General features: G+C 55.0%; 5 protein-coding genes across 5 annotated transcripts; 3 read left to right on the top strand and 2 right to left on the bottom strand.

The window, feature by feature from the left end:
- Positions 1-13: 13 nt before the first annotated feature.
- Positions 14-1,489, top strand: IAQ61_010632 (uncharacterized protein; the record flags this gene model as incomplete). Its single annotated transcript, XM_066098861.1, has 2 exons — positions 14-278; positions 411-1,489. The coding sequence occupies 2 exons, from the start codon at positions 14-16 to the stop codon at positions 1,487-1,489; spliced, it is 1,344 nt and encodes a 447-aa protein (XP_065951019.1).
- Positions 1,490-2,130: 641 nt separating this feature from the next.
- Positions 2,131-2,709, top strand: IAQ61_010631 (uncharacterized protein; the record flags this gene model as incomplete). The annotated part of the gene is made up of 1 exon (XM_066098860.1): positions 2,131-2,709. The coding sequence occupies one exon, from the start codon at positions 2,131-2,133 to the stop codon at positions 2,707-2,709; it is 579 nt and encodes a 192-aa protein (XP_065951018.1).
- A 404-nt stretch (positions 2,710-3,113) lies between these two features.
- IAQ61_010630 (uncharacterized protein) lies at positions 3,114-3,815 on the top strand (the record flags this gene model as incomplete). Its single annotated transcript, XM_066098859.1, has 1 exon — positions 3,114-3,815. One exon carries the CDS (start codon positions 3,114-3,116, stop codon positions 3,813-3,815), a length of 702 nt encoding a protein of 233 aa, XP_065951017.1.
- A 707-nt stretch (positions 3,816-4,522) lies between these two features.
- On the bottom strand, positions 4,523-4,852 carry IAQ61_010629 (uncharacterized protein; the record flags this gene model as incomplete). The annotated part of the gene is made up of 1 exon (XM_066098858.1): positions 4,523-4,852. The coding sequence occupies one exon, from the start codon at positions 4,850-4,852 to the stop codon at positions 4,523-4,525; it is 330 nt and encodes a 109-aa protein (XP_065951016.1).
- Positions 4,853-7,034: 2,182 nt separating this feature from the next.
- Positions 7,035-12,016, bottom strand: IAQ61_010628 (uncharacterized protein). Its single transcript, XM_003834587.2, has 4 exons — positions 8,954-12,016; positions 8,683-8,823; positions 8,481-8,626; positions 7,035-8,423 (listed from the first exon to the last, which is right to left on the bottom strand). Exons 1-4 carry the CDS (start codon positions 11,871-11,873, stop codon positions 7,125-7,127), a joined length of 4,506 nt encoding a protein of 1,501 aa, XP_003834635.2. The 5' UTR covers positions 11,874-12,016; the 3' UTR covers positions 7,035-7,124.
- Positions 12,017-13,873: the final 1,857 nt, after the last annotated feature.

Genomic DNA, 13,873 nt, shown 5'->3' with positions numbered 1-13,873 from the left:
CAGAGACTTGACCATGAGCGCGCCTGAGCCACCCACGAAGCAATCCCCCTTTTTCACTCTCCCACTCGAACTCCGCGAGCAGATATACTCGCTCTACCACAAGCCCGCCGATCGCCTTGTTCGCAACCATATTCTTGATGCGCAGGGGCTCTTCGGCGGCGTATACGAATTTGACTTTGCGCTTTGGAGAGCGAATAAGCAGGTGTATGAAGAAGCTAGACGTGTGTGGAGAAGGGAGAATGTCTTCATGAAGATTGGGTTGCCATGGCCTAGTGCTGGTATGTACATGCACCCTGTCGAACGTTGATCGTCCAGGATCCGGACCTCAATTTTTGGGAAAAGGCAAGGCCGCTCTGAGTCTGAGTTGAAGCACTGTGAAACAGATGGGAAGCTGACGTTTTGATTCCGAGGTATAGTAAATCACATATCTGCAGAGGGCCTGGTACCGATTGTCTGCACAGATGAGAAAGCAGACCTGTTTGAAAACGAACACGCACTCGTACAGATCACAGCGCCTTTCCACCAAACCATGCCCGAGCACATGGCCGTAATATTAGTCGATGACGTACATCTGTTCAGCCAAATCTGGTTCTATAGCGCACTCAGTTACCCGATGATGAACGACCGTCTGGCTACTACATTCATCTTGCAAGACCCGTATAATCCGGGAGAAGAAAAGCCAAACATACCCCTATCTCTCCAACGCCGTCTTCTTCTCCCATTCGAACACATCAAGGGACTTTATAGCCTAGAAATCCGCGGCTACGACCCATCCGTCGAGGCAGAACTCCGACGACGTATGGCCGTCCCACTTCCCACACTCGTCGAATACCTTGACCAGGCCACCGATCTCCTAGTGAAAGGCGATGCGATCCTCAAAGCCAACCAGCCCGAGCAAGCACTGGAAGTGTATGTTCAAGCCTTCAAGGCTATACATATTATCATCAACGGCCGTACCCGCCGCGTCCTCGCCGACGTCTTCTTTCACCAGCTCATCACCACGGGCCGGTACTCCGGCCAAACTGGTATGACAGTGCGCGTCATGCTGCGACTCCGCCTCGTCGCGCGTACCATCGTATGCTACCTCGCCCTCTCTCGCTTTGACGAAGCCGCATTCTGGGGGATGCGCAGTATTCGCATCATGCGGGAAGCCATGGACATTGAATTCGAAGAGTTTTTATCAGAGTTTGTAGGCGGTTCAGACGTGGGTCTTATTTATATGCGGACTGGGGTGGCGTTTTGGAACATGGAGCAGGACAGAGGACGCTGGGGGACGGTACTGCACGAGTACAGGGAGGAGGAGGATGCGAAGAGTGAGCTTTTGTGGGAAGGTGCGAGGAGGCATCTTGGGAAGCAGAGTAAGGAGGCTGTGAGGAGGGAGTTGGGGGCGTACGGGGTGCCGAGGGAGGTTGTAAGTTCTTTCCGTGATGAAGAGGGGAGGAGGAAGGAGGGAAGTGTTGTTGCGGAAGATGGGAGTGGGGAGGAGTAATAGAGTAAGATGTTCGCGACACTTTTGTTGATATAATATGCTAATACGATTATGTTGGTTTCGATTGCTACTCGGAAAACCATGTAATTCACAATCCAGGCCACGACACTGTACTTCAGCTCTCGTCCACAACAAAACTTGGTTTACTCCTTTGCACCCAGCCATCATTATACACAGATACACCCATCTGCCCAATCACCCTTCACTTGCAAACCCCCAGAATCCCCAATGGAGTGGTTACTGTCTGTGCCTTTTGATGTGGAGGACATTGAGCAATTGTCATGCGGTGGCCATCTGAGATTCGTGGGACGCAAATTACAGTGCACATCCATCTCATGGTATGCTGGAAACCCTTTTTCAGTCCGTTCAAAAGATGTCATTCAGCTCTTTCGTTGCATGGAAGATGAGGTAAGTGATTACTTCTGCCAAGGCAATTTGTGAAGTTGAGGGTTCCATTGGTGTGCTCGCACAAGTGACACAGGCTTATCACTATTCATATTTTAGAATTGCATCATCTCTTCGTGTTCTTATCACGATTGGTATTCTTCAACTACACCTTCTTGGTTGCTTGTCGTAGTGGGCAGGAGATCTGTGTCCTGAGACGTCGAGGCAAAGTTAACGTCAGCCAGGGTCCAAGCGTCATGACGGCATCAACTGGCACTGGCAGCCGAATGATGAAGAAACCAACTTTCTCACATTGTGCATCCCATGGACAGTCGGATAGCCCCATTATCTCATCATCCACAATGGAGCGCCGCCAGTTACTAGCTTGCATTCGTTCCCTGGCCAGAGGTCTAGGACAGCGTCAAACTCCCGTGATGGCGCGCACGACCGGCTGCCGTCTCCTACACCTCACACGCCCCAATGGGTTGCAGTCACGGCCACCACAGACGCGCGACCGTGGGCCCAAGAGCAACGAAGATACGCAGACCGACTTCAGTGCCCTCGATGTCCTCCGCAACACCGTTGCGCCTGCCACGTCCATTGACGCATGCACGCCCGAAGGCTTTGCACTGAACAATCAGATGCGTGTTAGTGGCTGTGGTCTGTTTCTCCTGGGCGGGGAAGCCTTTCGCTGGCGGCCGTGGCTTCAAAAGGGCCAGGCAGAGTCAGAAGGAGATGCACTCAAGGGCCGGCTGTTGAACAGCAAATCCCAGTGGGAGGTGCCTGAGAGCGCGTGGGGTGTGTTGGAGCTGGTGTATCCGAAGCCAGGTATGTAGCCTGTTATGCCTTTGTCACTCTCAATGCCACTGTCACTGCGGCAATTAAGGTCACAGTCACGACTATTGTGAACGGCGACTGATGGCTTATGACTGACGGCCGCAGATCTCCTCATCATCGGAACAGGCCCCAGCGTCACGCCCATTGCGCCCGCCGTCCGCTCCCACCTCAATGGTCTTGGTATCCGCTTGGAAATCCAGGACACACGCAACGCTGCTGCACAATTCAACCTGTTGGCCACGGAGCGAGGCGTGGACCAAGTTGCTGCTGCGCTCATACCCATGGGCTGGAGGGAGAGCCGGTAAAGCAAACGCCCTGACTCCACTCCGAAGAAACAGTGTGATTGCCTTTTTGGCCCATGCTGTGCTTCAGCTTTACCTGCACCTGGTTGCACTCCCAGATCATGGCCCGTCCGAAACTGCCCCCATTTCTTCAACAGCTGATCTCTCCTCAATACCAACCTTTTCGCAGTTGCTACCTTCGCTTGTACAGATTCATCGCCGATATGTGGGACCACAGCTTCAGATTCGGGTTTGGCCCTCGTGCGCCCACGTTGGACGAGGAAGCTGCGGTACCACTGCTTGCTGGAGAGGATTGTGCGCGCATGCAGTATGGCGATGACACGCCCCCAGGACCCACGGCTATCGCAGAATCAGACTACAAACAGTCTCACGCTGATTCACAATCAACCCTGAAGTCACCGGCTCAGCCATCTAAGCCTTCACCTAAGCAGCTTACAGATTCGACAAACTCTCACAATAGACCAGAACAGCGAAGCCCCGACCTTTTACTTGCCCCAATCCGTGCGCTTCTAGAAAGGCTGGAGAGTACGACACCAACGAGCTTACCGCCTTACAACCCACGAGTACGAACCAAGAGTCACGCCCAGATCCTTAAGGGACGACTACTACCTATAGGCGACTTCATCGTCACCAGCGTCCTGGCGTGGGAGCCTCAAGCAATCCGGGGAAGCCTTGAGTTGGAAATTTGTCGCCACATCGCCACACGCTACTGGCCGCTACCCGTCACTGACTTCACACATCTGTACATTATGGAAATGTATCACAATGCTCAGTACGCGGTGACCATGGGTCTATCTGCTTGAGACCGGATTGCAATCTCCTGGGTTTACAAGAGATCGTCTGCTGTCCGCTCACGCCGAGGCAGGGAGCATGGTCTCACTGCGATCTTGTCAATCGATATTGAAACCGCTGGTGTTGTGGGCTGAAGATGTCACAGGAGAATTGAGTCTAAGAAATGTCGAATCAAATCAATTATCACGGATAAGATTGTACTCTGGGCAAGTGATTATCATATGAAGATTATGTTGATAACCTAAGCAAGTGACACGGGCGACTTTACACTTAGAAGATCTACACAAACAGCACGCATTTACGTTCTCTCCCCTCCCCCAAACTCCATGCATCGGTCCTCTATCTGCCCCCGGTTGGCCATCACCGTGAACAGCGTGCAATCTGAAGTCTCATTCAGAACATCCACCATGACACATACAGTCCATTGATGACGATAATGCTAGAGCTGAAGCAAGGCAAGGGCAATCTGGGCAGTCGAATTTTGAAATGTGGGGTTTGCAAGGGCAGAGACTTTGGTACTGCTTATTGCACATGTATATGTGATGGATTTGGTAAGGAGTACAATTTAGCTCAATCTCCCTCTTGTTCCTTACTTTTTCTGTTCACTCTCGCTGTCCCTGCCATCCTGATTCTCTTCAATCTCAATCCCCTCTTCAATACCCGTCCTCCTTTTTCCCCTCCCCCTCTCCCCCTTCTCCTCTCCCACAACCCCGACCCCCTACGGCCTAACACAAGTACACTTGCACCGACTCTTAAACAACCCACACCCACTCCCATCAATCGCACTCGTAATTGTATTCCGCTGGCACCGGCGCGCCGTGCTCGTCCCCTCCGTCACACAGTGCTCGTAGCACACCCCGGACCAGTCGCTACGGCAGGTTTTCTTGTCGCGCACGGCGTCCCAGCGGAGTTGGGTGGCGCGCGGGTCGAGGGCGGGGTCGGGGTTGGCGTCGGGGACAGCCGCTGGGGCGGGGTTGGGGATGGCGGTTGCGGTGGTGGTGATGCTGATAGTGGCGAGGAGGAGGGTGGTGAGGTGTGTGAAGTGCATGTTGGGTAGTTTTTCCCCGACAAGACGATGAATGGATGGATGGATGGATGGATAGACAGATGGATGAAACGATTTAATAAAAATTTCCCTTCTCTCGTTTACTCCAAAACAAGTTCCAAAACCCTCAAGTCCGTAACGTGTCGTACCGGTAGATGAATCTCGCAAACCGCTCACTCAAAGCCAATGTCTGGCTCCTTTCCCAATCGCAGCATCTTGATCCCTTTTATGCTCGTCCTGCCTCCCGCGCACGACTCTCCGTTTCTCATGGACCAGCATGATGCCGCCCCCAAATCACCTTCTGAGCGGCGAATGCGAGGAAAGCGAGGAAAGCGAGGAAAGCGGTTCATGAGGTACAACGCCCCAGCGATAAGCGAGACTGGTGGCCCCAAGGTACCGGTATGCATGTCTGTATGGATGAATAATAAATTGCAGAATACGTCAACTGTAACACATGGGCGATTTAGATCTAGACGCCGAGTCCTAGGTCTAGAGCAATGGGACGTGAGAATGCAGTGGCGGCTGTAAACAAAGGAATGCAGATTAAGTGGCTAATTACCTGGAGGGACTTGTATGGGTAGAGAGCTCATACATGTCGTGGATAGAGAGCTCAGACATGCGTGATTCAGCTACATGGGTTGATGTACTACAAGAGTACCGTATCGGTTAACGCCATGGCTTTGTCTAGATTCCGACCCCGGGCCCAGACCCCTGGCCCCATGGGGAAGTGCGTGGGTTCGAGTAGAGTATTGTGTAACTAGCACTACCACCACAGCCGCAGCTGAAACACCACCGCAATGGTATGTTATAGCGCCACGCCGCACCGCACACCACAGCGTCGTCGACGTGCGCTGGCCTGGTCCAGGTGGTATGCCAGTATGGCAGTAGCAGTAGCAGTAGCAGTAGCAGTACCGTAGCAAGTAGCATGGCAGTACCGTGTGAACAGCGTTCAAGATGCGAATCCCGAGACACGAGTACAACACACAACGGCACACAACCATCTCATGCAAGGCCCCCAACGCCGTCCACATCCACCGTGAACGTAGCGTAGGTTAGGATAAGCTGGTCCCTTGCGCCAGAGGAAAAGTAGGACATCAAGAACTGAGCACGACAGCAAACAATCTCTTGCCCGCGCAGCCATGCCAAGGCCAAGGCTTTAAACTTCTCGCACGCAAGAGACTGCCCTATGCCAGTGGATGTACCCTGCTAATTTGTGTATTTTTATTTTTTTTACAAAAAAAAAGGGGGGGGGGGGGTTAGTGTGGAAGTGTTTGTATTGCTCAAGTTTTGCTTTGTCGCCATCAGTACGATCCTACTTTTTCTTTGGTGCTAGGGGGGTGGTGTGGAGTGGTGTGGAGTGGAGTAGGGTGGGGTATCGTGTGAACAAAAGAAGAAGAAGAAGTAGATGGACTGTATGGTTTTCACCAATACACTACCTAGACTACCTACTAACCACCCAGACCAATCAAATACACTACACCAACATACCAAACCCACCGCCCAACCGCGTTTGGTAACACAGAAATCCCAAACACCCAGTCACGCCGCCGTTCTAGAGACTGGACAAATACCAAGTCCAAGTCCAAAACCATGCCAAAACCCAAACCCTAGCCAAAAAAAAAAGAAGAAGAAAAAAAAAAGCTCAAATCCCTCCACTACAACACAAAAAACCCCCCCTCAGCCACGTAGTTTCAGACAGGTCTAAGACCAACTTGACCAAACAGTTATTTGGCCAAAAAAAATCCAACTACAGACTCTACTCTACGCCTCTATGCATCGACGAACATACAATACTTCCATCCCAATGCCCCATTCCCCAATCCCAATCCCATTCGCAATCCCATTTCCATCTTCCCGATTCCCAATCCGAGAATCCATCCACAAAGGAACCAGCAGAGAACCCACTCCGCCCCCACGAAATCGTGGGCCCAAAAAAAAAAGAGGTTGAGAAAAACAGCAGAGCAGACCACACCAAACAAGACGAGACAAGAAGAGGAAAAGAACAAGAAGGATGAATAGAAGATGAAATAAAGAACCAAAAAAGGGGGAATTAGAAGAAGAAGAAGAAGAAGAAGAAGAAGAAATGAAAAAAAAAAGGATAAAAAGGACAAAACCCCCCCCCCTTAATAATTCACCCCCCAATCTCCCGCCCAAAAGATCCCCGCGACCGATCCTCCCCCTCCATCCCCATCATCCTCATCCCCGTCCCCGTCGGCGCCCGCACAGCCCCCTCATCCAGCGACACCGCACTCCGATCCATGAACCGCCTAGCCCGCTAAGCAGGCGTCACGCTCTTCTCGCGCGAATCCCGACCCCGACTCAACAAGCCCCTGCGCGATCCCCCAGGCCGGGGACTCGCGCTGCCGCCCTGGCTAGCGGCATCATCGGCGGGCTGAAAGCTGCTGCGCAGGACAACCATGCCCTTGCCGACGCCCACATTCTGCTCGCTCCCGGCGCCCTGGTCGGAAATCGTAAACTGGGCCTCGCCGAGCTCGTCGTCGCGGCCGAATTTGCTGTGGTCCTTGACGACGAGTTTGAAGAAGGCGTCGGCGGTGCAGGGGACTCTAAAGGTTTCGTCGTCGTAGGTGACGCTGCCAGAGGCCGTCTTGATGTGGTTGGTCTTGTAGATTTCCTTCTTGCCGAGCTGAATGTGCACGCGCAGGTTGGTGTTGACGGGGAACCCGTCTGCGCTCACGACGGAGAGGGTCGCTGTGCCTGGCTCGCCACCACCTGGGGTGCCATCGCCAAGGCGGCTGTGGAAGCTTTGCGCGCCCCAGCTGCGGTGCCGGTGGTGGTTCAATGGGCTCTCTTTACTGGCTGTGCCATTGTCGTTCCCATCGCCTTCTACCGAGATCATGGGCGTGTCAGCCGATGGCCGTGGTGACGAGTCGGGACGCTCAACATCCTCCTCTCCCGCAGCACCGCGCGACTTTCTACGCTTGAATCCACGGCCGAGGAAGGTGCCTGCGCGCACAACATTGCCCCCAACGAAGGCGGCACCCTTTCCTACGCCCTTGACGGGTGCACCAATAACCTTTCCGGGCACGGCAAATGTGCCGGAAAAGGTACTCGATCCCTGCCGAGATCGAACCACGTAGTCTGGCTTGAACAACATGCGGAGGCGGATTGCCCCAGACTTGCCGTCAAGATGCAGGGTAACCTCTTGTTGTTGAAAGGGTTCGAGAATCTCCAGATTGATAGCCGACTTGCCCAGGAAGTCTGCCTTGTCGCCAAAGTCCCAGTCGTATACATTGACGACAAACTCGGCCGCGGTCCGGCTGCGGACCGGTACCTCAAAGTACTCGTTCCACGCAGGATGGAGGGTCTTCTTTTGCGTCTTCGTCTTGTAGACTTCCTTGTCGTTGAGGACGAATTTGCAGTATGGGTCAGAATACCCATTCCGGTCGGCAGCTGGTAGGTCTGCTGCATCCAGAACATCTACACGGAGAGTACCCTGATTGTTGAAGGACTCGCTGGGATCGAGACGCATCTTGACCGGGATGTACTTGAGGCTCACGGTAATCTTGTTCTCACGTCCGCTCTTGTCCTTCAAGACCAGTTGCGTTGGAGTGTACTAGAAAGTAATCAGCATACATCATCAGACCAACACTTCATCGCGAGAGCGGCTTACTAGACATCTGCGCAGCGTATCAATCGTGTTCCCTGTAAGTTTGGCAATGACATGATCCTCATCGCCATCTCCGTCCTTGTCGATGTGCTCGATGATACGAAGGGTGATCTTGGAAAAGTCCAATTCGCGAATCATGGTGTCGCCCACTTTGATGGTGTCAGCATCATTCACTAAAAGAGCCGCATTGTGGTATAGGCCTCACCTTCATTAAACGTCGTGTGGTTGCTCTTGATCTTTGCACTCGAGTAGCTGGCATATGCCATATCATCCATAAGGATATCGACGTAGCCGCCCGTCCTCGAAAACTCGCCGTCAATCAGCTTGAAAACAAGCAGGCCGGATTCTGGACGAAAAGTTAGCGTCAAGTACAGACTACATAGGCCAAGGCAAGGGATACGAGGCTCTGAATCGAGGTTGGAACCAACTCAAAAAGCCATGATATCCGACATCCCTCTGCTCGCGGCATAGCCTACCATAGTGCTGAAGATCGTCGGCAGTAAGCTTCAGCTTCTCAACCGGCTTCTTCTCCGGTATCGATTCAACCTGTTGCAATTCATTCGCTTGCAGTTGCTTGGCGAGATCCCCTTCGCCAGACTTCATGGACGAAATGGTGCCGGCCGTCTGTGATCGATCCATGACGGATCCACCAGACGCAACCCGTTGATGACTAGTCTTGGACCCAGCAGTCCGGACGGAAGCTGTTCTAGAGATGCCATTCGGCGTGCCGACCGTTTCGGCTTCCTCCTCGTCCTCGTCCGGATCCCATGTCGCGTAGGTGGGATAGAAGGAGCAGGTGTAGTTTAGGGTACCCTTTGGCTGCGCTTGGCCTGCCATGCGCAGTGCACCCGCCGTCGGCTGCTTCTGCTCATGTACCGCGTACTCGCCATTGTCCTCTTGACGCAGGTAGTCACCCACCAGAATCTCAATATGCCCTAGCGATCGGTCTCGGCCCAGATTCTCCTCGTCCATGACCTCCAGCGTCAACTTCTCCCGTGCGGTGTGCACTGGTACGTACACCACCTCATCCCATTCGGGGTCAAGATTGTTCTTGAACGTGACCGTCCGGCCCTTCTCGATACCCGAGAGGAGTACACGGACATAGGGGTCGGATTTGCCCAGCTTCTCCAAATTGCGGAGATCACGGGCGCTCTGAAAGTGCAGCCTCATCACGCCAATGGGCGTCAAGTAGCCTCCAGAAGCCAGTCCACCCTTGAGCGCAACGGGCTTCCACTCCAACTTCATCTTGGCGCGACCACTCTGTGTGCCGGCAAGATTGAACCATTCGTGACCCTTTGCGCCCAGCTCGAGCAGGTCATCGATGCCAATCTGGTACGTTCCTAGGATGACATCGGCGGCGAGATCGCGATCATCTTTGATGACCAGGCCCAGCTTCGCCTTCTTGCGATCAGTGATGAGCAGTTCCTTGGTAGCGTCTGGCCAAATGGGCTGATTCGTTCGCTTCATCACTCGCGACTTGTGAATCTCACGTCCGTTGAGCAACAGGACTGCGTATGGGTTGAGTTGGCCAATCATACTCTTGCTACCATCCATGTCCTTGGCCTGTTCGACTGTGAATTTGCAGATGCCCGTACGTGACTCTGGAGCGGGTTCCTGGGTCCCGTCTTCGAGCTTGGTGCCCTCTAGGACCGGGAAGAAGCGTACATCGGCCGAAAGGATGCCACGTGGCCGACCACCAGACATGATCTCGAGATGCAGATTCTCATGGTCAGTCTCCTGTTCGAGCTGGTCGAGCGCAAACGTGGCCGTGCCGAGCTCCTTGTCCTTGCGAATGTCATTGTAGTCGAAGATGTTGATCGTCAGCGAGTCCGTAAGGGAAGTGATGATGATGTTGACCGTCTCGTTCCAGCGTGGATTGGCGTTTTCATGCACCGTCTGCGTCTTGGCCAATACATTGCGATTGTTGATGGAGACGGTCGCGTACGGATCCGGGGTGCCCGAGAACTTGTCGGGGTTCTTAAGCCCTTGGGCTCCGTGGAAGTGGACCTGCAGGACACCAATGGCCTGATCGACGGGGTTGCCTGCGAGCATCTTGGCAATCTCAATGGGGAACACATTGGGATCGTACATCATGGGTCCAAGGTTGGCGTGAATCTGCTCCATGATGAACGTCTCCAGGCCAGGGATGAAGTTGATGTCGAATCCAAACGTCTCACCGCCCAACGGTTTGCAAACGTAATCAATCGTCGGTCGCTCCAAAAAGGACATTTCGACCTTTTCAATGTGCGGAAAGGGCAGCTGGAGCTTGAACCTGAGGCGCATCAGACCGGAGAAGGCCATGTCCTCGACAATGACGTCGAGGCCCTTGCTGACCATGCCTTTTCCCACGCGGATTTCCAGCACAATCTTGGGGTTGATCTTGTTCTTGATCTGGCGGGCCGTCAGGTCGGCCGTGTCGTTTGGCGTGAAGCTGAACTTCCAGTCCATGAGCACAATGTCGTCCTGGGTCTTTGGGTACGTCTTGACGTGCTCGAGACGCGGGGGCTTGGTGCCCAGGACAAACGTCTTCATCTTCAAGCTGTCGAGAAAGGCCGGGGTGGAGGTGGAGAGGACCTGGTCGACGGTGCCGACAATGGTGTCGCAGAGCACGGGAGCGTAAATCGGCCAAAACTTGACGAGGAAGCTGTTGATCCACTCGAGGCTCTCCGTGTCCGTCTCGAGCTTGTGCTTGGCCATTTCGCGGTTGAGGTCGTCGCGGGCATTGCGGCGCACACGGCGAATCGAGGTGCGATAGTAGGTGCCGCAGACGGCCATGAAGATGAAGATCCAGCCGAGGCCGCCGCCGAGGATGCCCACGACCCACGAGCTCAGACAGGCAAAGAGGATGATGCCCGTGTTGTGGTACCAGTCGCCAAAGAACTTGTCCTCGATCCGGCTCTCGAGCCAGGTCTGGTGGTCGGCCAGCGTGCCCTCGTCGTCGTCGCCGGCGGGGTCCTCTGAGCCGGGCATGCCGAATCGCGGGGCCCAGCCGACGCGCGCCCATTTGGCATCCTCGTCGCTGACTGGGGCGTGGCCATTGGCGGTCGGGGTGGTCGGGGTGAGCGGCGCGGCCATTGCGGCGGCGGCGGCTTTGGTGGGCGAGGGCAAGTCATACTGGGGAGCGGCGCCATTGACATGGTCGGCGTCGGAGACGAGGGCGGTTGCATTTTGGTTGCGCTCGTGGTGGAAGCCAACGGGGACGCGGGCTCTGGCTTGCGCGCGCTTCTCTTCGGGGCTGGCATTGGGGTCGAACTGGAAGGCGGCGCTGCCACCTAAGCGCGCCTGCTCCACCACCGCCTCTTCTGCCTCGTCAGCCGTCACGGGGGCGTGCGAGTGCTTTGCGGCATCCAGAGCGCCCTGCTGCCTCAGCTCGGATTCGCGGTGCTCCGTCGCCATGCTTGGCTGTGTGCAGTGTGCGCTGCGGCTGCGGCTGCGGCTGCCACTGCGGAAAGAGAGGGGAGCGTGATGGAGAGAGGGAGAGAGAGAGAGAGGGAGAGAGAGAGAGAGGGAGAGGGAGAGAGAGGGAGAGGGAGAGAGAGGGAGAGAGAGAGAGAGAGAGAGGGAGAGAGAGAGAGAGAGAGAGAGAGATGTGGGTGTGGGCGAGAAAGTGTGGATGTCGTCAATTCAAAGGTGGGGGGAGGGGGGGGGGGGGGAGGCAGGGGGGATGATTGGAGAGGAGCGGGAGAGCGAAAGAGAGAAATAGAGACAAGAGCGGGAGGGGAGAGAGAGGGAGGGGAGGAAAGAGGGGGAAGGGCGCAAGGAAGCAAGCCAGCAAGCAAGCAAGCAAGCAAGCAAGCAAGCAAGCAAGCAAAGGAGATGAACAGCTTTCGGTGCGGTGCTTTCAGGGTTCCATGTCGGACGGGGGGCAAACCTGCTCCTGGCCCATTCGTTGCGGCGCCAGGTGCCCAGCAGCCAGCAGCCAGCAGCCATTCGCTAGCTAGCTAGGTAGAGTCAAGTACAAGGACAGTAGAGTACTCTTAGCTACTCTAGAGTCAACTAGCCCAAGGCTAAGAGCTAAGACGTACCGGTATAGTACTCTATGTACTCCATGTACGGTAACGCTTGGGTTGCAAACAAAACCAACGGCTGCGGGCTCATCGCTAGCCAAAGCCAAAGCCAATGCCACTGCCACTGCCACTGCCACTGCCACTGCCTCCCGCTTCTCGCCTACGCAAACAAAAGGCGCCAATTCCGGCGACGACGCCTTATCCCATCTTGCATTCACCCAATCCCACAACCAAGCCATACAGCACTGCGCACACCATGTCCAGTAGATTCCCCTGCACAAGACAGCAACCAAGACAGGGGACAGGACATGCGTACATGCCGTCTATTCAGGTTGGCGAGCTAGCCTCGCAGGCACACCCGTGGTGGACCCGGGACAGCCAGCCACGGCGATCGTTTCGTCACGCCTCGGCCCACCCTCCCCATCGACTGTACTCTACACTGTGCAAGACGAAGACCAAGAAAGCAACGATACGAGCATGAATGGTCCACGTCTATCCATTCATTCAACGTCCAATCCGTCTATACGATAGCATAGTACACTCATCGCAAGAAGCCGTACCCACCAAACACGTACGAGAGAAAAAAGACATGGCACAACTCGCCCTACTCCTACCTCCATCTCCCATGTGCTCACGCCGTCTTCATGCCACACCTATTCAGCCACACACACACACACACACACACACACACACACACACACACACACACACACACACACACACACACACACACACACACACACACACGACTTGCAAGTGCGCATCGACCACAACCACAACCATGAAAACTCAGATCCCCAAAGCCAGCTGAAAACCCGAGCCAAGCCAGGCCAAGCCAAGCCAGCTGAAAAGACAGCCTCCCTCCCTCTCGCGCCCTCAAAACTCCTTGAGGAAACGCATGAGTTGGCCGCCAAAACTGCTCACACAACTTAGCACCCACTCGCTAGGAAACTGGACATCGCCGGCCGGAGACGCCATCTTGCGCACCCGACACATACCTATGTGTCCGGCGCTCTCGCTCTCGCTCTCGTTCTCGACTTCGACTCCCACTCCGACTCCCACTCCCACTCCGACTGTCTTCACCTGCCCCGTCCCCATCTCGACCGTCCCAATGCCCTCGCCAGCTTCGGCCCCGACCGCCCTCTCGCTCAGCCCAGTCGTCTCTGACTCGGTCGTGACTTCGTGTCCGCGCAGTCTCACCGTTTCCCCGCTCGCGTGGGTACGTTGCATCTTCTGTGGACCGCCGCCGCCGGGCCCGGCTATGGTGGCTGCTGCCTCCACTCTCCCTCTCATGCCACATCGCCCCGCCATCACGGCCTTCTCGCTCTCGTTCCCGCCTGTGTCCCGGCTCGACGTTCCTTGGAGGAGTCACGGGGACTGCCGCAGGAC

The sequence above is a fragment of the Plenodomus lingam genome, assembly GCF_022343315.1.
Source record: "Plenodomus lingam strain CAN1 chromosome Unknown contig_9, whole genome shotgun sequence".
Lineage (NCBI taxonomy): Eukaryota > Fungi > Ascomycota > Dothideomycetes > Pleosporales > Leptosphaeriaceae > Plenodomus > Plenodomus lingam.
The sequence above is the reverse complement of the archived record's forward strand: the minus strand, read 5'-3'. Positions and strand labels throughout refer to the sequence as shown.